General features: G+C 44.6%; 2 protein-coding genes across 2 annotated transcripts; one reads left to right on the top strand and one right to left on the bottom strand.

The window, feature by feature from the left end:
• Positions 1–22: 22 nt before the first annotated feature.
• bltp3a (bridge-like lipid transfer protein family member 3A) lies at positions 23–15,935 on the bottom strand. The gene is made up of 21 exons (XM_076041757.1): positions 15,717–15,935; positions 13,783–13,945; positions 12,710–12,748; positions 12,194–12,285; positions 11,889–12,078; positions 11,550–11,690; positions 11,274–11,444; positions 10,625–10,805; positions 10,441–10,527; positions 9,574–9,744; positions 9,313–9,443; positions 7,610–7,751; positions 7,059–7,252; positions 5,507–6,708; positions 5,208–5,392; positions 4,609–4,748; positions 4,353–4,503; positions 3,621–3,877; positions 3,187–3,295; positions 2,908–2,993; positions 23–2,510 (listed from the first exon to the last, which is right to left on the bottom strand). Exons 1-21 carry the CDS (start codon positions 15,758–15,760, stop codon positions 2,394–2,396), a joined length of 3,993 nt encoding a protein of 1,330 aa, XP_075897872.1. The 5' UTR covers positions 15,761–15,935; the 3' UTR covers positions 23–2,393.
• An 818-nt stretch (positions 15,936–16,753) lies between these two features.
• On the top strand, positions 16,754–23,152 carry LOC142898665 (protein ILRUN-like). Its single transcript, XM_076041735.1, has 5 exons — positions 16,754–17,034; positions 18,739–18,893; positions 19,025–19,222; positions 19,966–20,240; positions 21,552–23,152. The coding sequence occupies exons 1-5, from the start codon at positions 16,871–16,873 to the stop codon at positions 21,585–21,587; spliced, it is 828 nt and encodes a 275-aa protein (XP_075897850.1). The 5' UTR covers positions 16,754–16,870; the 3' UTR covers positions 21,588–23,152.
• The last annotated feature ends 1,100 nt before the right edge of the window (positions 23,153–24,252 follow it).

Below are 24,252 nucleotides of genomic sequence, written 5' to 3' on the forward strand. Positions count from 1 at the left end.
AAAAACAGAGGCACAGTATAAATGTGTTAGCAACTGATCATTTATTTCATTTTTTAAAAGTATTTCCCACACTTTGGTTCATAGAACCAATTTTATATTAATCTCAATGAAGTGATAAAGACAATTAATTAAAAAAAATCAAGGTAACATTACAGAAACAGACAAAAATACTGTTCAGAATCTCCAAGAATTGCCTCACCTGGGAGGATTTCACAAGGATTCTTGCAATCCTTTGATGTGAGTTTTCAATAAAAACAAGAAGTGCAAGTTCAAGTGAACTGATCACACAAGTGCAAGTAATTTTCAAGGCATTAACTAAACATCAGAACATGCAACTGCTTTCCATTGACTTCACTGTTTTGTTTCCAGTTTTAATTGTTTTGATGCTGATGGAGGTCAGAGCACCACTTTGTGAGCAGAGTATCAATGCCACTTAACACTAAGTAGGTGGGGGGGACTGAACAGACAGACAGTTCAGCTACATATTGGTTTTCTAGCATGGAGAAATCATAGTTCCACTGTTCGTCAAAAAAACAAAACAACCAAAAACAATCACAGCTGAGAAGACAACTACTTAGGTTAGAAGGCAGGTTCTCTGCACCGTATAAAGATGTACTGAGTGTTCATGCAAGTGAGAGAAATAACATTAAAAGCTAGAAGATAGTCCAGTAAATTCTATTTTACATCAATTCCATTAAAAATGGATGAATTCTACATTAATGTGTAGTGTTACCGTTCTTTGCTGTGGTTACACCAACATGTCTATTGCTTAAATGTCTTACACTCTCCATAAAGAATGCACACCTGCGATTAATATCCTGCATCATAACTGAAGCTAACAACGGAAGATTAGGATTGAGAGTTGATGTTTTTAAATGAAGACTTGCACTGGCACATTACGGCCGCCAGGGGTCTCCCATGCACGACATGAAGTTTTACAGTCCTTCAAAGCGTTCATAGAAGTAGACGTCACACTGGTAACGCATCTTTTTTTTTTTTCTTCTTCTTTTTAGTAACGATCCACCATTGTTTCAATACATTGATCTAACAGATTTTTGTAAAGAAAAAGCAAAGTGACGAATCTGAGAGGCAACTGGCTTGAAATAATCAGCAGCGGATTAGGACCAATATGCCGAAGAATATCTCACGGTGTATCGACAATCTGGTCATAAACATGACAAACAGAGTGTCGGTACTCACTGTCAGTGCCAGTACTCTTTGATACATATGGCTTAAGCATACAGTTGAAAAACTGAAATACACACGGTAAAAACCTAAACAACACGGATGAGTAAAACAACTTCCTGAATTAGTTTGTTCGACCACACGCGAGAACCATGCATAGAGGTAATAATAATAATAATAATAATAATAATAATAATAATAATAATAATAATAATAGCAGTTTGAGTTGTGTCCTGGCAAGCTACAAATCCAGTTCAGTGGGCACACAGTATAATTATTCTTAAAGCTGGTTTTGTTCAAACCAGTGAGTCAGAGGCTCAGTCGTCACTGCTGTGTGCTGCTGCACAACCTGTTCTCTCGGACCTACGTAGATCGAAAGTGAACATTGTTTCACGGTACAAAAAAGGCAGAGTCAACTGTTTCACCACAAGGAAAAATAATACTGGGATATAATACAACCGGAGAACCGAGGACTTAATAAAGTGAGTACAACCATCCCAACCTGGTGATGAAGAAAGCAGGCTGGGAAAACATGATGTACACATATGTCCAGGAACGCAACACTGTTCGGCTTTCTTTAACAAAAGAAAAGAAAGAAAAGTGCCTTTTCTTTTTTTTTTTAAAAAAAACGGCACTTTACAACACTTTGCAACGGGACAATAGTTATTTGTAATACTTAAACAAGGAGGAACACACCTGACGCAAAAGTACCTACAGAAACTAAGTCTAGTTAGCTTATTGATCTGTGAAAACTCGCACTGTTCAACAAAGCATGCTTTTACAGTATGTTGTGTGGTAGAGGCGCCTGACGGACCTGCAGCCATCTGGCAGTGTCAGTGCATGTGACGAGGAGGTTTTGGCATGTGCTCTGGTCAAGTCATAAACGAGAAAAAACCAACGCTAGGTGTCATTTACCCTCGCACACTGTGTGATAAACACTGGGATGAGTTGACTCTTTCACACTGACTGGATGAGCAGAATCATTTGTGTTAAATACAGCAGTGGGGACTACCCCGACTGGCAGATAAAAACTAGTACCATTAATGTACCGAGAAGAGCAGGCGCTACGTTCCCTACTAGTAAATGTTACAGTGTCTCTTTTTCAAGATTCTTCTTTTCAGACATACTTCTACATGGGCCTTCCTGGTTCCTGACATTCAGTTTGATGCATCCGATCACAGGAGCTGCGATACGGAGGGTTCCGAGGCTCATAGGGTAAAGGTCGGGTCATACTTCCTGACTTCCAGCAGAAGGCGCTCACGGTCACTCAGGGCGTCGTTGAGAGCAGACTGGGTGTTGCAAAGCTGTGATTCCAGAGTTTGTCTCTGTGAAGTCAGGAGTTTTGGACTGGTTAGCTCCAGATACAGCATGAGCACACACAACCTTCATAAACAACAGATTCTGTTGCATCCAAAAAAAAAAACAATTGTAAAATAATTATAGAATTAAATCTACTTAATCAGACATAGTACACTTAGAAATGTAGAGCAACTTACATTCTGAGCTTTGAATAATATTATATAGGACCAAAAGTAAACAAAAAAGGATCGTAATGCAAAGTGAACAAAAGCAGCACTAATTTATACTGTATGCATTTACAATAAGGTAATAAAAATTGAGACAGTTCAAAGCCGTTACCCAAGTGTATAATGGCTATATTTCTGGCTGCAAACACCAAAGGCTGAGACATTAATCAGAACACAGTACTGGTGTAGGTCCTACCTCAACCTGCTCCTGAACAGTGCTGGCGTTGTCCATGTTTTTAGAACCATCCACTGTGACACCTGCAGATGTTTTAGGTTCTGCTGCTGCAATTAAAACAACATTTAGTAAACAAACCCCCCCTCTTCACGTGTCTTTGAGGTCATCACAGTGGGTGTCAATTGATGCATATATAGTTTTTAACCCATCGTGAGTGGAGCTTGTCCAAAACCACTGTCTAAGTCAGAGTGCAGGAGATGTAAGTTACATAGAAAAATGAATAATTGCAATCTTGTTCACCTTTGAGCCTCATGATGCCATCATCACCGCGTTCAAAGAGCAGCTGATCTACGATGAATGAGGATGGGACGGGTTGAGGGGCTGTGGGGTAAATTTTAGGGCTGTCGTCCTGAAGAAACGAGAGAGATTTAAAGTGTGAATCCACTGGAATCGACTGCTGTTTTAGCCTTTTTTAAGGTTAAAGTCAGCCCACGGTCTGATCAGATTTATTTTAAATTCATTAAAGATAATTCATCAAGTGTTACTGCTAGCCTTAGAGAATTCTCAATACATTAATTTATACAGGAGAACTGATTAATTTACTGTGTTGACAGAGTAAACAATAGCAACCCGGAGAATGAAGATTCCTGCAAGAAGAAATTATCACACCCAATTCCTGTATTACTTCATCCTAAACAACCGGCAAAACGAGCTGTGCACTCATCTGCACTGACCTTGATGGTGACGGTGACGTTTCTCATGTGTAACCTCATCGGCTGACCGTCGGCGCTGAACTCGTCCTCGAGGAAAGGGCCGATGCTGGCGACGGTGGAGGACAAAAGCTCCGCCTGGCAGTCTTGCAGCCTCATGTCCACGAAGCCCGAGCAGTCTAACGCAGCGGAGCGCTGGGCGGCCGATGGGCCCGTTTCCGCTCGCATGCAAACCGCTGCGGAGCTCCTATTGCACGGCTTCTGGTCGGGCCCACCTGGGACTGTGCAGACGATACATTAGAAAGGAGATGTCAGAAAAATGACTGCAAATATTTACTGTCGGTGAGCCTAACGATTTGTTTGTAATGCTCAAATGTCATGTTAAAACTCACTGACAGACCTTATGTATTTTTTTGCACTCCCTCATACATGCCTGTCTTTCCCATTGTGCTAAAAGTTTCCAAAAATAACATACCTGATTTTTTGTATTTAGTTCAGTTTTGTGAAAAGAAAACTGTACTGACTGTAAAGGTTGTATGACAGCAAACACTGTCATTTAATGGCATCGCTAAATAAAAAATATTTTTAAAAAAAAAGAAAGAAAATATTTACTGTCAATATGTGCATGGCATGAAACACACTCTTGTAGCCACATTATGTCTAAAAATATGTCGTTTTTGTGACGTAAGTAAATAGAAATGCATATCTAACATCACAGCACTGGTGAGTTCAAGTGTGAGAATAACATCACTGTACCTTGTACGAGGCCGGCCATCAGGTCCGAGACCCTGATGTTGCCCATCTGCACAGGGGTTAGATTCTGCACTTCTGCTGCCACGACTTGATCCTCTCCATTGACCTCCATGATGCACGACATTTTGCTCAGGATCAACAACAACACAGATGACTAGAGAAAAAAAAGACACACACACACACACACAAAAAAAAAAAAAACCCTCACATTTATGTTTCCAAAGAATTATTCATGAAGGCAGGGTGGTTTCCTACCCACCATGTCCTGAGACACGTCTTCAATGCTCTGGGACAGAGAGCTGCTGAGGTCAGCTGATGAACCTCCCTCCGTGCCTGGAGCCGGACTGCCTCGGTTGCCAGCGGGAGTGTTGTTCGGACGCATGGACTCCACGCCCGACTCTGGAAAACACAATGCAAATGTCAAGCGACAGTTTCCTGCCGAGCTACAGAAATAGAAAGTAACCTTGAATGGTAGCGGGCTGCTCTGATTTCAATGAGGAGATACGTTGTGACCAAAGCTCCAAGATGCTGAGCAGACGTAGAGGGAGATGAGATTGTAAACAAACACTGCAAATACTGAAGTGATTTATTTGATTCTGCCATAACTACAGTTTTATCACGAGTGGAGGGGCTTCAAGGGAAGAGCTTTGGAGATTTTTGTTGGTGAACAACATGTTTCTGCTTTACTTTCCTTGCTTTGCCTCCCGCTAACTTGAGTGGTTTTCACTAATGTGATATACATAAAGGTTTGCCTGGTGACTTTCAAAAAACCTCTCATGAGCTCTTTACCGGACAAATGCGGCAGACGAATCGAAAGGATGACGCCAATGTCGAATGTGAGGCGGCAATTTTTAATACCCGAGTCCATGAAAGCGAAGAAATTGTCGCTGACGTCGCTGTCCACGGAGAGGCTCTCGTCAGGAAGGCTGCCGTCTAAGATCGCGCTGTCGAAGGAGTGCTGGGAGGGCGACTGCTTCAGTGTTTGGTGGCGCAGGCCGGCAGCCACAGAGGGGGAGGACTCTTCCGAACGCTGGCCCTGTTCCCTGCAAACACATACACGCACGTGGCACATGCCAAAGGTCCAGTGTGTTAAATTTGCCTTGATTTATCATTTTTATAGGCTGTCCCAAAAAAATTTGTCATAATCTCTCACTCACTTGGCCTGCGAGCCAAACAGCTTGCTCATCCCCGAGCCGCGGCTCAGCATGCTGAAGGCGTCTTTAGTGATGGAGAGCGCCCCCTTGGTCAGGTCCAGCGAGGCACTGATGGCGTCTTTGGTCACGTCCTTGGTGACGTTGATTGCGCTCGACAGCTCCCCCTCCAGGCTGAAGGTGGACGGCCCCCGGGAGAGCGCGGGCGAGTGGCCTGGGGTGAGGGGAGGCGACTGGGCGGCGCCGTCCCCCCGCGGCCTCTCCGGACCCTCCTCCACGGCCTCGCACGCCTCCTCCACCAAGCCGTCCTGCTCGTCCAGGGGAAAGGCGCCGCCCTCGGAGGAGAGGCCGTTCTCCAGCCCGCCCTCCTCCACCACCACGTCCACCTCCACGTCAAGAAGCCGGTGGGCGGGCGAGACGTCCGAGTCGCTCATGCTGGGGGTGTCCGTCTCCGGCGTGTGAGGGACCTCCTCCTCGGGCTCCGAGCAAGCCGCCGGCAGCAGGAGACCCACCTCCGTGGACTCAGCCACCAGGGCGAGACACGCCATGGTGGGTTTGGCCTCCCGGCCGACAGCCGTCTTGGCGTCCCGCAGGTCCCGGCTCAGCTCCGCCCCCAGCCGGGCCATGGCGTCCTTCATCCGGAGCAGCGCCACGTACTGGTAGTGGTTGAGCCACATCTTCACCGGGGTGACGGCGTGCACCAGGAGGTGCGCCGAGGCCAGCGAACCCTGCTGAGGAGCGGTGGGACCGGAAGGGGAGGGAGGGGAAGCGTTTGCGAAGGCGTCGGGTCGACACATCCACACCGACAAGGCGAACGGCTCGACGAACGGCTGCGTCCTGCCCTTGGGCAGCCAGCGAGCCCCGTCGAAGCCTAGGCTCACGCGGGACAGGCCCAGGAACCAGACGTCCTGGGAGCGGAGCTGCTTGGCGTCCAGGGGCCGCGGCTCCGTCTCCAGGGAGTGCTGCAGGAAGGCGGGCGGGACGGCGTCAAAGGCACTGCGGTCTCTGGGGTAGGGGCGCCCAGCAGGAGGGGCGGGAGTCTGGAAGAAGGCGCGACGGGTGAACTTGTCGCAGGCGGCGGCCAGGTCGGCGTGGGAGCCGTGAGGGCAGTGGCGGGTGTTGCTGAGCGCCAACTGGGGGACGGCAACCGCGAGGGACTGCGGACGCTCCGGGTGGTCCAGTATGGAGGAATCCAAGGGGACGATCACCTGCAGGAAAGAACCATCGGATGAGGCAAAAACATTTTTCTTCATTTTTACAACATGATATAATGAGATTTACACCAGTGTTTTTCAAACACTGTGCAGATAATGTTAAGTGTGCTGTGAAAAATTATCCAAGTAGTTTTGATGCCTTCAGAGAGAAACTGCAGTGTCAATAGTCACGAGAAAAGATATGAAATTCATAGGGTGTGTCCAAACTCTTGACTGGTAGTGTATGTCGTCATTTCGATCATCAAGTGCCGTGGCTCAAAAAAGACTGAAAAACACTGGTTTGCTCAATGTGATACACAAGCAGCGCGACAGGTTATCGGTGGTGTCGGTCCGCGTCGATCCACCTTGAGCTGAGACGCGTCCATGCGGATGTTGATGTGCTCGTCGGCCTTGCTGCTGTCTTGCAGGTGGTAAAAGGCCTTGACCTGGTCCAAGGTGTTCAGCAGGCCCCTGCAGAAGAGGCCGATCCACAGCACGCTGGCCGGGTCCACGCTGAGCTGGAGGCCGTTCAGCTGAGCGTACAGGTTGGAGGTCGGCACTGGAAGAGGCGAACGGCAAGAGCACGTTTCACCGTTATTACTTCTGAACAATCACGTCAAAACATCCGATGTGACTGGAAAGGCTTGTGATTTTCTCCGTCTAACAGCGTCCCATTTGGAAGGATCTTACATAGAAGCAGGAGGGGCTAAAAACATTTCATACTCTGTAAAAATGTTCATAATTTTAAAACGCAACTATTATGAACTGGCATCATTTTAGTGAAAATGCAATATTACAGGTGTTGCTGATGAAGTGAAGTTTTCGTCGATTAAATGGTAGCACCATAGGCATGTCAGTAAATACCTAAATTCTCTTGTGCAATGCAAAAAACACACTTCATCAAGCCAGATGATACCTGATACAGTGGGGTTGTCAGGGAAGTAGTACTCGGTGAACTGCAGGTGAACTGCGGGTACGTTGTCCGGCAAGCACTGGGCTTTGCGGTTACACGACAACAACGATTGCGTCTTCTTGTTCTGCCGGCTTCTGGTCGACACCTGGGTGCACAGAGGGAGTTGGCGGTTCAAGTGGGAGTCCTTCGCCTTGTTTAAGCCACAACACAGAAATCACGCAAGGGGAGAAAATCCCCCGCGGCAAAACATAGAACAGAGCTGAGCCCGGCTGAGAGCCTTCCTGTTATCAACAGAAAGTGAAAACCCGCACAGGTGCGGCTTTCCCCAGGGCCACAGTGCTGCTATGTAAAGAAGAATGAAAAAAAATCCAACACTCAAAAAAAAAATCCCTGAAGTTAAGAGTGTAGATTGTGCAAAATGAAAGCTGCAAAACAGCCTGAACTCTAACAAGAGGTGACAGCCATTGATAGCACAGAAGAAGTCAAGTAAAGTAACGGCAGACACATTCTACTATCAACACAAGGAGGATCAGTGTATTATACTGTATTGAACTGTGCTGTACTGTGCCTCTTGACCAAGTCTCCCTTTTATTTATCTCAAAAGTTAAAAGGTTAAAAAAAATAAATAAATAAACACAAGACATCACTGCATAATTCATTATAGAAACTATGACTACTATGTCTTTTACTGCTGTTACCCAGAGCAGTAATTCAAAGCTCATTACTCAATCAATGTATCGGATTAGTGCTCCGACAAACCATATCAATTGTCTCGGCCAAAATCAACATTTGTTCTAGTCAGTGTGGCCTACAAACCCAACACGCCTTTCTCTGACGACTCAGCGTGCCACACAGCGCTTGTGTCAACTATCTGGATCAGCAGATTTCTAACCTTAACGGTGGAGAAAGTTGTTGTTTTTTTGTTTTACGTTTCTAAACATGCACTGTGTGGTTATTTCTTGATCCAACTCTAATAACCGCTGCAACCGATTTTTTTTTTTTTTTTTGCTGCAGTTTATCTGCTGAAGGAACACCTCACATGACTGGTGCTGCTGTGTGTCATCAATTATGTGGCAAAGAAGGACTTCACATGTGTTCAGATCTCACAGAGGGAGTTTTCTCAGAGGGCACACAGCGTGCTATTGCTGTACAGATACTCACTTTCACTAATCATATCTTCACAATTTCATCATAATTTCATTTCTACTTTAAGGGAGAAACAAACCCTGCCTGCTATTTCTGGCACGGTCGGCTCAGCCAACCATCAAACTTTCGGTTTCGCACACGTCACAGAACTGTGGGATCAGTGCAGGTGGTGAGAGATTTCTGTCTTCTCTCGTGTTGATTGCCTTCCTCAGTATTTGTGCAGCTTTAAAGCTCGTTTAATATGTATCCAACACCATATTGTGAAAAAAAGAAAATAAACGTTTTTTCATGTCTGCGCTCTTCGCATCTGTCAGTATGAATTGGTACTTCGCTATGTCAATTTGGCTTCGTTGTTTCACTCTTGCACAAATTAGCACGCCGGCAATTGCAATCAACGAACATCTGAAGTCATTAACAAAGAGAACAAAGCCTGATATTTGTGCCATGGCAGTATTCAAATCCAAAGCCACTTCAGGTTTAGCCAGGCATAGTGAATGATTGCTTTCAGGCCTCAGTTAAAAGCTGTAAAATCAAATTAAGTTGGGGTGATTAAATCTTGCCTGGCGAATGTCCACGTCATCCATCCTGACCACCATACAGCTCGACCGCAGTCTCTTCAGAGAAGACCCTGGGGGGGCTTTGGCTGCCTGCTCTGTGTCAGGGGGGCTTGACTTGGGGCTCAACGGTCCATCTAAAGAGTAGAGAAAAAGCACTACAGTTCACGGCACTGATGGATGGACTTTTTTCCAGTTATTTCTAAACTGCAAATTGTTTCTGTATTTCTCAGATTTTCAATGTTGAGGCAAATTGTTCGCTCATACCCTGGACTGTCCTTGCAGAGGCGTCCTTGCTTGGCTTGGGACCCTCGGTTTGTGGGCCCGGGAAGCCAGAGGCGTCCACCCTCCTCTGGTACTCCTGCAGCAGCTTCCCGGCCCACTGGGCCTGAGCCTCCATGGCTCCACTGTGGCGTTCCCAGTGTCGACAGCCATCAGCTGCACGAGAGGAACAGCAGCAGCAGGAACAGCAAAAGTTGATTGATTCAGCAGCTATTCTAAATCTAAAATTAGTTTTGAGTTTTCAGAACTAAACAAAACTGCACTTGCTGACTGAGAGATTCTGACAGCGATTCTTGGTTAGACCGACATTTCTTTTTTTGCCACCACTGCACAGTAAATATCTGTCACAGAGACCCCTTTTCGTCCAGTTTCATCTGGTTTTATTGACAGACCTATAGGATAAGCTGGCTTAAATGTCTTGCTTCATGTCTGGGTTTCATTGAGGGCATGTGTACATGTGTAAAGTCACATTCCCCTGCGTGTTGCAACGTGTAACCGACCACTTTTCAAATGTCTGCTACTTACACCTCCCTGCATATGCAATGCAAGCGCATACAGCCGTACTAAGGCTTCAGTTCTTGCTTTTACAAATGAATACAATCAGAATACAAACAGTTTTACATAAAAATGACCAAAACAAAACAAAACAGTCACTTCCTGACTTGGTTTCATTGGCTGAAGGCGCTCTGTGTTCCCCATTACACACAGAGAGTGATGGCACAGTGCACTCTCTCCCAGGCCATTAGTCTGCTTCAGTTGTAATCCTCCTAACAGCCCAGGCAGTGCTGCCTGGACGTGGTGGTCACTGAGGGGGCAGGATAGAGCCTCTGGGTGAACTCCAGTCACACTCACCCGGTCTGTGGACAGGATAGAAGTCAAAACCCAGCTTCCTGAACGTCAGCTGCATGGCACCTTGCACTCCTGGAGGAGGAGCCTCATCTGTGAACGGTCACACGGAGCGTCAGTGCACCCGACGACAACACCGAGCATGTGAAATAAATGACGCGGCAAATTGCCAAGTTGTTGCCGGATTAACCTTCATCTGTCGATGAACTGTCGTTGCATATGTGCAAGTCTAAGCGAGATATGAAGGTGTGGTAAGAAGACTCCTTGACATCGTAGAGATCAAAGTATTGGCTCATGTTGCTGGGGTTCCCGGGAGCAGCTGCTGGGGCTTCTGTCCACAGGCTGTGAAGTCCAGGAGATGGAGGAGCAGCCTACAACACAGGAGACAGCAGAGGAAGCAGAAATTGCTTACATGGCTGCTGCTAAGTTGTCTGGATCCTTACTAATTGAAAGTGACAACACCATGGAAGATGGAAAAAAAAAAACACTATTTCTTTTTTTTTTTTTTTTAATTTTTAACAATTTTACTATTTACTTTTTTATTTCCCAACAATTAGTATAGTATTAGTATTAGTTTAGTATAATATTAGTGTAGGGGTTAATTCAATTCAATTTTTAGATGTTTTAGTGTTACTATAAGCAATAGTCTGTTCAAATCAAGCTTGTCAACTTTTCTATGTAATTCTGTTTCATTCTCAGCTGCTGCTTGTGACAAGGGCTGCAGCTGTAGTAACGATGCCATTTCTATAAATATAGTATGTTTTGAAGCCTAAAGAAGAGATTTCACAAGTTTAGAGAATACATTTCCGAAACTTTCACGCACACAACAGAATTACAACCTGAAGGGATTCAGCAGTTCTGCTCTTCCGCTGCTGGGCTGACTTTTCCATGGCCTCACTCAGAGATTTGGCATAACGGATGATGGCCTTGAGCTGCGAGTCTGTCAGAACCCACAACAGGTCGTCCAGGATGAAGAAGAGCTTGGACGCAAGCACGTTACAGTCCTTGATCTAGGGAGAACAAAGTGTGACAAATAATGATTCATACACTCAAGATTGGTTATTGTTGCTGTTGTTTCAAACTCATTTGAGGCAACACGGTAAATGCAATCGTACTCTGCGTTTCAGAGCAATGCGGATGCGACCCTGGTTGGTGATGAGGCGGAGCGGCGTGCTGCCAAGGTCCTGATCGTCACTCTCGATGGCATCCGCCTCGATCCGAAGACTCTGCCAGTTGATTTCTTTAAATGTCAACACCTGGTTGGAAAAACAAATATCACAAATGTTTTGGTTTTTTTTTGGTTCGAAAACACAAGGATAACTCACTATAAAGGGGCAATGGTAAGAAAAGAGGGCCGGTGTAGCCGCAATGGACTAACGTTAAAAAAAAAAAGAAAAAGACAAGGACAAGAAAAGGATGACATGTGCAGCGGATGAAAGTGGCCAGCGTCCTACCTCTCCTCTCTTTGGGTCGGTGACGCGGGTGTATCGGAGGTCGCTGCGTTGCCATTTGGGGTTAAGACTGTTGCCTTGTAGCTGCCAGAGCTCGAAAGATGCGTGGAAGGCCCGAGCCTGCACCTTGATGGTGATGGAGTTGATCCTGACAGACATGCCCTCCACCACCTTCTCCGCAAAGCCGTACTCGCTGGAACACATGTGACATCAGCGTGAGCAGGGAAATGCTTCCTGTATGCACAAGTCTCATGACCCAGGAGGCTGGAAAAATGCGTCTGCTGACCAAAAGGTGCGTGAATGATTACCTCTGGCCCGCCGTGATAGCTATAGGGGAGGGGCCATTGGGGGCGCGTGGCTCTTCACACGTCCTCATTTCTACCTCTACCTTATCCAGGAACTGCACATGGAAAAAGAAGAAATACACAGAAAATAACAGACTGAGAGCAAAGAGACAGCTTAATCCTTGATTTGATAACAACCAGCAAAGAAACAGTAGATGATGTTATTACAGAAAAAATAATGACAAAACAGGACTGGACAAACAGCTAAGTCTATGAGTTGTTTTATATCAATACAAAAAACCATCTGAAGGCTGATAAAATAATAAAAAGAAAGCAAATAGTACGAATAAATAACCATGCATTTGCCGATAATGCATAACAACAGATGATGAATTTAATGTTTTAAATTCATTTAGATTTTCATTATTATTATTATTGTGTTTTTTGCCGAGTCCAATCAGCCCTACTTAAGCTGAGGTCATGTCAAGGTTGTTTTCTGATTACAACAGTTCTGTGTCGCAGACGATGATATTCTCCTACCAGACATATGGGGCTTGTTTTCAGCTTTGTCCATTGGATCTGAAAGAAAAAATATATATCCAGAGTTGGTCACAAACACTCGCCAAACCGTCACTGATCGTTTCTTACTGCCATCACACCAAAGCATAGAGGAGGTCAAGGTCCAGCATCATGCAAGAGCTCCGACAATAACTGGAAAGGTGGTAGCTATAAATCAAGTGTAAGAATCAAGTTTCCAAGAGCCTCGACAACCCAAACAACTGAAAAGGAGACGACGGAATTGGTGGAATGCCATATACCTGTACATGTCACACACATCGGAAAGCGTGGCAGCAGAATAACGTTACTGTGGCGTTTGTAAAAGAGGCTGGTGTAGGAAGTGACCCGGCAGAAAAGTGCATCCTAACAAACAGCTACAGAGAAGTTTGGTGTCAGCAGTCACTTCACTCGTGAGAACACCACCAACCCTACTCATAGAGGCAGCAAGACGGAGGCTATGAAAATAGACTTGTCTTGAGACTGGATGTTATTTTAGCAGGAGTAATACACTTATAAATATTTGTTTTACCCAACAGTGATGTTGGGAACAATTCTGCTTCCCACTTTTCTACTTGATTGTTTGCTTAAAAACATAATGCGAGGTAAAATGTGTGGCGGACACGTTTCACGCCTTAAACAGGAAGAACTGAAAATGTGTGGCGCAGCACACATTTTACACGAACAAAGCTCGAGTCCCGACAGCTCAGTCACACCAGCCACTGCAAAGGGAGACTGGTGCCTCCGGCCTTCGGTGTCTGTCTGAATCACTGCTCGCGTCTCCTTTATCAACAAGCGCTACTGGTTCGCGGGGGCTGTAACCTTCTCCGCGATCTGCGGCCACTGACACGGCTTATTTACTCTGTGGCCGTACTCGCTGAACAGCTCTTTGACATGAGAAAAACCTTTAGAGTTTGTTTACGCAGTACTTTCTCTAACCTGGCGCATCTAAACAGTTCTCCCTAATAGAAGGGGACAGCCTCAGCAGCCTGGGCAGCCTGGGCAGCCTCAGCAGTGACGGCGACCCCACAATCAGGTTCAACTGGTCAGCGGCTCACCCTGATGGCAGCTTTGTTGCAGTAGACCCGCGTGACAGCCAGCCAGGTGGGCAGGTCGAGCATGTTCTGCAAAACTTCCTCATCAAGCTCCAGGTTGGACAGCTGCCCCTCCCCCTTCAGAGTGCTGAGATTGATCTTGTCTGGCGACAGATTCTTCGTAAACCTGAATATCAGGGACAAAGACAGAGGATTTAAATAACAGACATATACTCACATGTTAAACCTTGCGAGGGTTCACAGAATTTTGATGCGGGGGTTGGGGGGAGGGACTCCTGACATCATCACAATAAGTCAATGACAATACCGGTGACGGAAATAGACAAAACTTAATTACGCATCCTAGCCAAGAGGTTTGGCTAAGATGCAGTGACTCATCCCAAGACATAGGAGCAGCAGCCTGCTCACTAGGTCCATGTCTGTCTACTCTACAGAGAGATTGCCCTGCCTGAGGGTGCTAGTGCAGTCATCCACGGCAGACGGTAATAGTAAAGACTCTTTATTATATGCATGGTAAAAGCACACACCTGAATGACCATTGCAAAATGATTTTGTTCAAGGCCCATGTTGATCAACAGCCTGTCACTGTAGCATTCTTCTAAACGCCTGAGCAACTCAAAGAGCTTCAGTTCTTATTCAACTCCACTTTTCATCGTCAAAAAAGGTAACTGGACTGATGCTGACTCTAAATTTCAAGTATTTCGATCTCTTCAAACAGTTTGACTTCACACACCACAAGGCTGACGCAGGGAAGGAGCAGGGTCGAGACAAATTGCTCCGTGAGTGCTCCTCACTGTTTGAATGCAGATATGAAGAAAGATGAATTTGTGCCAATTTCTTAAAACTGAGTTTGGCTGATGCGCTGAGTGCGTCACAAATGTAGCTTATCCAACGCGTTCTCATGGTCACACACCTTCAATAAAGTTACATAAGTGAAGCAGTAAATGTACAGCTGAGTCAAGTGTTTAAATTAAATTCAGAAGAAGAAAAAAAAAAAAAAACAGACACCGGTTTGACAGCACAAGCTTGCTCTTGGAATAGAATTCGTTAAAACTTGAGTTAATACTTCTGCAGCTCGTAATATAGGCTTACCACTTCTGAGCTTAGCATAGTCGACAGAGCAAAACTGAAATTCCAGGCCTCAGTAAGACGAAGGGAGTCGTACTACAAACTTAGTTTGTTTTTACAAATATTAAACTAAACCAAGACCAAAACAAGAATATTAACAGCAGTCAGTGATCATAAGGCTTACGCTATGTATCCACATATATTTAGAATAATAAGGACTGATACTCTGGTTTATACGCTGTGCATGCACTGGTTAGATGCAACATATGACAGAATAAGCTCAGTGCAACCAGTCCCATATCCTGGATCAGAAAAAAAGGGGCAGAAAACACTTTTTTTTTTTTTTTTTTTTTTTACGTGTGCAAACCGACAAAATAACTGTTGATTAACCACAGCAACAGACAAACTGACCCAACAAGTATGTCAAATCAAATATTTTCATGTGTCCCATAACAGTAGCTATAGATAGATAGATAGATAGATAGATAGATAGATAGATAGATAGATAGATAGATAGATGGGATAACAGACTGTGACATACAGCTTTGTACGGTATACTAGGAAGCCCTCGTCATAATTGAAGCACACTTTCATTTGGAAAAGTCACGTTAAGGCGATTTAACAATTTGCTGCGTCCTCCTTGACTCTCACATTCACTAACGTTTCTCTTGTAGGGGTTACCGTGATACGTAGCGGCAAGCTAGCATGTGGAAATCGCTGTGGAAATCAATGAAACGCTCGCTTCATCTACACGGAGATGAAACAAATCCTGGCGAAACAAATGACACTGAAAAGGCATCGCTCGGCTCGGCTGGGCTAACCACCGGGGCTAGCGTTGCAAACACGGGAGAGAGAGCAATGCCACTTACCGTGACAAATGTTTGAGAATTTGCTTTTTTATTATTCCGGCCATTTCTCCTTGCGTTTGTTTCGTACGTTAAAAAAATAATAAATAAAATGAAAATAAGTCTACGCTAGCTTGTAGGTACTTCTATTATTATTGTGCGCAACCCGAGCTGCGCGCATCTTTTTAGCCGCTGTGACTGACTGACACACACACACACACGGCAGCCTTAGCTGCTGCTGCTGCTGCTGCTGCTGCTACTTCGCTAAAACGCCGGACAGCCGCTGTTGACCTCACACACACACACACACACACACACACACACACACACACACACACACACACACGAGTCACTTGGTACAACACCATCATCTGCTGGCAGGTAGCAGTGGTGCATGGTGGTATACCGTAAAACAGTCAAGTGCAGCTAAATATTTACTATTACACAGTTTAATTGAAATGAAGCTTGAGGTATGAGAGATATGAAACTTAACTCTGGATTGAGCTAATTTTATTTTCTTGATTATTTTTTTTTATATGTGAAACAAATACAGATGATTTGAGCGAAAACGTGGAAACCGAACACAAGTCATCAAATTAATGTGAGAACTTATACCTAAATAAAATGAAAAACATTTTTGTTGTTTTTACAAAGCTATGGTAACTTCGAAAACATATCAATCACTAAATTCAATATGTCACTACATATAGCAAAGCATTATTTATTATTAAGTGTTAATTATCACGTAGAATTAAACTTCATACAAAAAAATCACGTTGTAGTCCAACTATTCAAGACAGTGGGTGGAATTGGTTTGATTCTTATGACACAACGCTTCTTCTACATATTATTATTCTTATTCTTATTCTTATTATTCTTCTTCTTCTTATTATTATTATTATTACTATTATTATCATTATCATCATTATTATTATTATAGTAGTGGTAGTAGTAGTTAGTAGTAGTAGTAGTAGTAGTAGTCTTCATAAGAAGAAACGGAAGAAGAATGACGATGATGGCCATATATTGTCGCAACACTCCACCTCTAGTAGTCTTTTTTCCTACAGTGGCCACTTGACATGCGCACTCGGCCCTCTTCTTGAGTTTGTTATGGTAAGTTGAGGCCTCGGAGTAAATTAGAAGCGAAAGCCCACCGACTCTGTCGTGGCGAACGCGCGATGGACAGCATGGACTTGGACCTGGACCTGGACCACGAGCTCATGCAAAAATTCAGCTGCATGGGCACAACAGATAAAGACATTCTGATCTCGGAATTCCAGAGGCTTCTCGGTTTTCAGCTCAACCCCGCAGGATGCGTCTTTTTTCTGGACATGACCAACTGGTGAGCTCGGTGACTCGTCTGGCCTGCTGCGTTGTTTACGTTAGCTCGATAACGACCCAAGTCGACGTTCTTTCGAGCACCCACCACCGAAACGTTACTTTATAACGTGTATCTAGAAATGTCGTAGTGACATAGAAAATGTGGTTACGTTATCTGCGTGTGCCTGGCGTGGGAGTGTGTTTGTGTATACGTGGGTGTAACAACAGTGAACGACGCTGTAAGAACGTTCCTAGCGTTAGCTGAGTCACTCCGTCTGGATACTTTTTTAATGAACTCGCGGCTATTCCTGGTAGAGATACGTAGTCAGTCAGTAGTGACGAAGCACTGCGGCGTTTGAATCACGAAATAAAAGGTCGAAGTAATTATTTTTACCACCGGGCTAAGCTACTGTATACAACTTTACGGTCGCGTTCTCGTGGTTTGCTACCGTATGACTTTTGACATATGACTTTGGGAACACCCGTGTCGTTAGACAAGACACGTTCTCGTTGTAACACCGCAGCTGTCTGGTAACTGTAGTAATGTGGCGTTGATTACGCAACCTCGAAGCTCGACCACTACACTGGTTCATTTGTGCCACACTGCACTCCGTGTCAACGCTATTAACGGGCAACAACAACGAACATTATGTTTGGCGTTCGTGCGTTTTTCCCACCTAGTTGACTCATCTAGAAAGTGAAAACGCTTTCAAAACCGACATGTGAAAGCGAATGCGTTCGAGTCGAACGACAGCTCCCGTGGATATTGGTGTGTGTGTGTGTGTGTGTGGCGAACATGTCTGCGCACCAGCTTGTGTGTGTGAGAGATACTGCAGCGACCAACCGGCCACCGTCCACTGTAACGATGGGGGAGTCACGTGATGCAGCGTCATAGCTCCTCGGCTACAGGTTTTCTAAAAATAAAAACTGCCGCTTTATGGCTGAGCAGCAGGCAGGCATCTCAGCAGCCTGCCGCAACGTGCGCATAGAGCCAGTGTGTCCTGCACTAATCCTCTCTCCTCGATACTACAGGGCTGCTTGTCATTGTGTGTCATTGACCACTGTGCTGTTCATCCATATTTTTTTTTTTGGAAAATGTGTTATCTGCTTCGTACCAATGTAAGAATATTTTTATGAATTTTTATTTGCCTTACTGTCCAGAGTGTGTAAATTGAGGAAACTGAGGAGAAAATTCCAATGTTTTGCTCTGCTTTCTAAAATGGACTATGGGAGCTTTGTATCAGGCTTTATTTTAATTTGTGTTAACTCTCTCCCAAACAAGTAGAAGGTCAGTGACCCGCACAACTAACCACGGATGCAAATTCAAAGTAACAAACAGCAAGACCTAGCTTCTCACACAAAGCTGCAGTGGTCTGTAAACAAAGATGCAGTGTAGTTGTAAAAATGCTAAAAGGAGCACTTACAGGTTGATAGTTTGTATTGTATTATTTTAGACCATTGAAGAAAATCAATGGTCTAAAATCAAGCAAGTCAGGTTCTTTTTCATACTGATGTCACTTTAGTCAATAAATGCTATTTATTCTAGAATAAATGATTGTGAGATGATCAACATATTAGTCATAAATGTAATTAATGACAAATGTATTATTGCAATTGCTAGAAACAACATTTGGCTCCTATTCATTTCTATCTGTGCTGTTAAATGGTTGGCATACCTCTGCAGCGTCAACCTCTCAACCATTACATCTGCCCTTTGTTGCCACAGGAACTTACAGGCAGCCATCGGAGCCTACTACGACTTTGAGAGTCCCAACATCGCTGCGCCCTGCATGTCATTTGTACGAGACGTGACAATCGGAGAGGGCGAATCAGTTCCACCAGACACGCCTTTCACAAAGACCTGGAGGATACAGAACACAGGTCAGCTGGCAAGAACAGCCATTTCAACATGATAGAAAACAGAGCTTGATGCCAGACCCCATAAATGAGGAAAAATGACACTCGCATGCCAAAGTTTCAGCAAGAGTTGTCGGTGTGTGTGTGTGTTCCAGGTGCGGAGTCGTGGCCTCCCGGGGTTTGTCTGAAGTATGTTGGCGGAGATCAGTTCGGTCATGTAAACATGGTGATGGTGAAGTCCCTGGAGCCTCAGGAAATGGCTGATGTCAGCGTGCGGATGCAGAGCCCCGCCACTCCTGGCATGTACCAGGGCCAGTGGAGAATGTGCACAGCCACTGGCCTTTACTACGGAGGTGAGAGGAGGAAACAAAAACTATCATACACTTGATCAAGATCGAAATATTTCATGTTAAATTGAGTATTTTTGAGTGACAGAAACAGGTTGAGTTATTTGAATTTGACTTTTTTTTTTAATGTATAACTGACATAAGCCTGGCCACCTATCTCTATTAACATGTAAAGATTTGGTCCCAAACACGATGATAGTATAATGTTTTTGCTACTGATGTAAAAATACAATATTTTAAACTTTGCTTCATGCATGTTCTAAACACAGCGAAAGCTGGTCGCAGCGCAAGCATTAGCAACTGATAAAGACAGATCATCATCTATCTCAGTTAGTTAGATGTTTAGTTGCTGATGTATGGCAAGTTAAATTTAGAGCCACTCATTATTTAGAGTCATATCTCTGCGCAGGTTCAACATTCATGATTAATGTCACGCGAGTCTCTTAAGATGACTTTAAGATTAAGCAGCGGAGGAGTTCTCCATTAAAAATGGGCCCTGGCTTTAAAACTTAATGGATGTGTTCATAACCGTAATTCTTTTCACTTTGCACCATCTGTCTCAGAGTGACTTTCACACCGAGGGGCCGGCCTGGAGCGCTTTGTGCTCCACCAGCTTTCCTCCGTGTGAAAAAAATTTCCAATCCCAACCGTTTGAATTTTAGTGGCTGAGGCCGATGAAAGGAACGCGCAGGGGAAAAATGCATATCAACGTGTGTTCTAACACGCTGCGGGTTCCCCTCCTGCGACAGACGTCATTTGGGTGATCCTGAGCGTGGAGGTGGGCGGCCTCCTCGGCGTCACGCAGCAGCTCTCCTCCTTCCAGGCCGAGTTCAGCACCCAGCCGCACCGTCGGCTGGATGGAGACTACAACCCCTTCGCCTCGCCCGAGAAGAGCAAGTGCCCCAACAGCAACGAGCTTCCCAACGAGGCGCAGCAAGATCAGAACGGACTTTCGCAACACAACTCTGTGGATCTAGTAGCAAACAGTCTACAAAGCAATCTATCGATAGTCTCTTACAACCAGGTGAGGCATTTCTAAGAGAAAGCAGAGGTTGACTCTTTCTCTCTCTCTCTCTCTCTCTCTCTCTCCCCCCCCCCCTCTCTCTCTCTCTATTTTCCCAGAATCCCACTTTGCTGACAACTAAGTGTGCTAAATTTCACTTTTTATTGCTTTTGAATGATGAAAAACAAAAACCACTAACCTTACTGTCTGTAGCTGGTTACTATCATTCTCACTGCCACTAGCTAGTCCTTTATTCTCTGTCACGGGTGCCTTTTAACTGGGCTCCAGACACAGCCACTGTCACCACTGTCTAAAAAAAATTCCGTCCTCCCCGACCTAACATTTAAGTCTCCACATTGTCAGTTTCCACATTGGTGTCTGGCCACCAGGAGGCGTGATTGGCAGCTAAACCAGAGGTTAAACTGGTCTCCACCTCAGACTCAGAATCACCTCAGACTAAAGTCTCAAACGTGGACCCTGCAAAACAAACAAACATTCAGTCTGGATTGTCTGTGCAACTATTTGTGTTGGAGGTTGTCACCGAACTACCAAATCATTTTTGGAAACAGAAGGCAACACTACTCCAACGCAGACTAATTTACAATTAGTTCCTGTTGAGTCTCTCCAGTAGAGGGGGGTTGTGTGCTGCTTCAGTGTCTGGGCTCAAGGCTCTCGATGACAGGAGGAGGAGGAGGAGGAGGAGGAGTATAGGAACGTCGCTGGTGCTACTGATATTTGAGTCTGTAAAGGTTTCATCATGCTGCCGGTGTTTCTGTCTGCGAATGACATCACCGCGCTGTAGACATCCCGCCTTCTGTCAGCGTCGCCTTTTGTCAAATCACAAGCTACTTTGATGAACGTTTGAGTCATCTCATACCGTCCCACTCTGCTATGGCTCCTCTCTCCACCGATGTTCCCATTGTCTCAGCTTGTTAGGCACCTGGACAGAGGGCAACCACAACAACAACAACAACAACGATGAAAAGGACAAAAAAATAACAAGTCAATACAGATCATTTTCTGGGCACCGTCCTGAATTTTCTGCGGTGTGAAAACGCAGGAGTCGTTCGTGCTGAACTGAAGTGACTAACAAGGCTTTAGGTCAATATTTGTTTATCTGTCAGTGCGTCGTGTTACTTTTCAAGTTGTCTAAACGTGTTTTCAACATGGCTCAAGGCGGCTGTATTACCAAGCGGCGCTTCTCCTTAACTCTTTCAAGCTAGAGGACCAAAAAACCACCTAAAATGAATCTTTTAAAAATAAAATATCACACGCTGTCTTTTCAACTATTCAAGTTTCATTTCAGTTGACTGGTGTTTCTTTCTTGCACAGGGTCTAAAGGAGCCCTATCCTTTCGGCCACTCTTAAATCATGGGACTTTGTCACAGTGAAGCCGAGCTGAACGGACCTCGGAACCCCCCTCGCACCAACGAAGAAGAGGCTTTTACGGGTAGCTGAGGGAGCGTGAGTGGGATTCAGAAATTAAAAAAAAAAAAACACTTTATGCAAAGTCTGGCTACAGCAGAGGCCGACGTTCCCGCCGTGCAGCTCAAACAACATCTCACGACCCCACTGTGTGCACGTGTGAATGCTAAGTTAAAAAAAAAAAGAGTGCTACCAGATTTCTGAGTGATTTCTTTTTCTTTCTCTTTCTTTCTTTCTTTCTTTCTTTCCTGCTTTCTTTCTTTCTTTCTTCTTCTTCCTCCTCCTCTTTTTAGATGTCAGTTTGCAAATGAAACAATGACAGAGGTGTGTATTGGTGAACTCTGGGTATGTGTGTGTGAGTGTGTGTGAGAGCATTTTGTGAGTGACAAGAGAGACTTTTGGAGAAAAGCCATTGATTTTGCCAACTGATTCTCAAGACTGCATGTTGGAATTGTGTATTCGGAAGCTAACAACATTAGCAACGCAAACACACACACACACACACACATACGCACACATGTTAAATCCTCAGTTTCTAATATTTACATAATTTTAATGGTGGATTTTATCCAATGCCAATTCAAATTTTGCCAACGTCAACATAGCTTACTTTTTCAGCTGCAATACCTTTTCTGTCCACTCGAGGGGGTCTGCTGCTATTCCCGGCACTGCTCCCATGTTTTGATACATATCTTTGGACAAGAATGCTCACTTCCCCCGCTGTAAATAAAAGTAACAAGCTTCAAAATGAGTTATTTTCGATAAGAAAGCCAGAAGTGTTTCATCATCCGCAGAGGAAACAGCAAATGCCCACACGTTGCCATTTATTGATAGTAGACATTTATAATGGACATTTATATTGCGTATGGAAAGAATTATAGCAAAATGTCCTGTTTCACAAAGCCACGTTCTGCACATACAAAGTTATCTTTTTACGTACTCCTGATCAAAGTGAACATAAAAAAAAGAACATGAATAAACAAATATATATATATATATGGGGTGCTATCAAACCAGCCAGCAAAACTCTAGACTATAAAATGAAGCTAGTAGGCTTAGTGTCTTTGAAGCTGTTCCAGGTTGTAGTAATATTGAGTAGAATGTATTCTAAGAATGTAGTGATGTGGAAATGTGAAGTGGCGGACGCTCATTGCTGATTCCTGACTCATATCCCCCTTGATTTGATTGGTTTTGTTCACTTCAGATTTGAGTGATTACAGAGTCGCGTCGGTTCCACAGCGAACTGCCTGACGGGGGAGCCGAGCAGCCTTCCACAACCGTTAGGATACTTTCCAACCCCGCAAGTGCTGTTAGGTCCTGAAGGCTTTATCAACTCCCTGATTTTTATCTGCCACCCACAGACAGTAAGCTGGACCACACCATCTGGTGACTCCCCCTTTTGTTAAGGCGCTGACTGTAAGCCCCAGGGGTTCGTGAGGTTTGGCAGCCGAGCAGACAGCGGGAAAAACGTGGCCAGCCTCATCTCCATGAAGTTGTTAAAATAAACGGGGGGAAAAAAGTTTAGATACTTTCACTGCCATAAGAGAGAGAGACACCATTTAATTTTAAAACCAGTGGAGAGCACATCCTTCCGTGCGGAAACGAGTCGCTGAAGTTTTACTCAGCCAGATTGCAGGATGAATCAGTTGGCTCTGTTCTCTTACGACAGCACATTTATGAGAGTGAGGACGTGTGAACCGATGAAAGCTTTTTCCCCCCCCTTTCCTTTGTGAGTTTGATGAATGTTTGTATGATTAAATTATCACTTCAAACGAATTCACTTGTCCTGTTTTGTGTTTTTTGGCAGCGCTCCATCACAACAATGAGACTGACACTCGGGAAACATATATTCACAAATTGATTTTATTTTTTTGTTCCAAAATCCCAGCTGCCTTTACAGGCCCATTGTAATTTGCTTGTTCTCAAAAAATAGCACTCAGTAGTGTGATCAAGTCTAAATGTCTTGTGCTCACCAGAGCAACAGTTCACTCAATAGTGTCTGAAGCATTTGAGACAAAGCTCCTTTACTATAACTGGCCTGTTGTTCAGATAAATGCAAAGAACTTAAAAAAAAAAAAAAAAAAGAATAACACCACACATCTAACTGCCTGGAGTGTAAAGGATTTACAGCAAACAATATGAATCCCTGTTGCAATCTGACATTGTTCTGATACTTCCTATGAAGCAGTGAAGTCTTTGTAGAAACGTGGCAGCCTTCTGACAAGTGACCTGCTGCCACTTATAACAAAGTATTGTAATGCAACTAGAAAAATACAAAAACATATTTTAAATTACTTTCAATCTTCACTGTGGGTCAAACTTGACTTGTGCTGCAGTTTGTGCGCTGCACTGTAGGCAGAGGTGTCGGGTTACACCGTAGCCTGGAGCGCTACTGGTTGCAGCAGCCCCTCTATCTGACTAGGTCCCATTGTGTGTCAACGGCCCAGCCCAGACAGCCGGTGGCCCCGGGATATCGCTACATCGCACAATTGATGCAGAAAATAAACTCCCTGACGAGTCTTTGGGGGCTCTGGGGTGGGGGGTGGGGAGCTGTTAATCCAGTTGGGATTTTTGTTGGTGGCAGCACAGGCTGCTGCTTTTTTTTTGT

The sequence above is a fragment of the Nelusetta ayraudi genome, unplaced genomic scaffold (genome assembly GCF_046127955.1).
Source record: "Nelusetta ayraudi isolate G7.1 ecotype Tasmania unplaced genomic scaffold, CSIRO-AGI_Nayr_v1 ptg000070l, whole genome shotgun sequence".
NCBI lineage: Eukaryota > Metazoa > Chordata > Actinopteri > Tetraodontiformes > Monacanthidae > Nelusetta > Nelusetta ayraudi.

Excerpts from the sequence above, each read along its gene's own strand:
- bltp3a (XM_076041757.1), bottom strand. The coding sequence starts at position 15,760 with ATGGCCGGAATAATAAAAAAGCAAATTCTCAAACATTTGTCACG. Across the intron at positions 13,946-15,716 it reads ATTCTCAAACATTTGTCACG|GTTTACGAAGAATCTGTCGC; the intron begins GTAAGTGGCATT and ends CCTGATATTCAG. Across the intron at positions 10,806-11,273 it reads GAACTGCTGAATCCCTTCAG|GCTGCTCCTCCATCTCCTGG; the intron begins GTTGTAATTCTG and ends CCTGTGTTGTAG.
- LOC142898665 (XM_076041735.1), top strand. The coding sequence starts at position 16,871 with ATGGACAGCATGGACTTGGACCTGGACCTGGACCACGAGCTCATGCAA. Across the intron at positions 17,035-18,738 it reads TTTCTGGACATGACCAACTG|GAACTTACAGGCAGCCATCG; the intron begins GTGAGCTCGGTG and ends TTGTTGCCACAG. Across the intron at positions 18,894-19,024 it reads CTGGAGGATACAGAACACAG|GTGCGGAGTCGTGGCCTCCC; the intron begins GTCAGCTGGCAA and ends TGTGTGTTCCAG.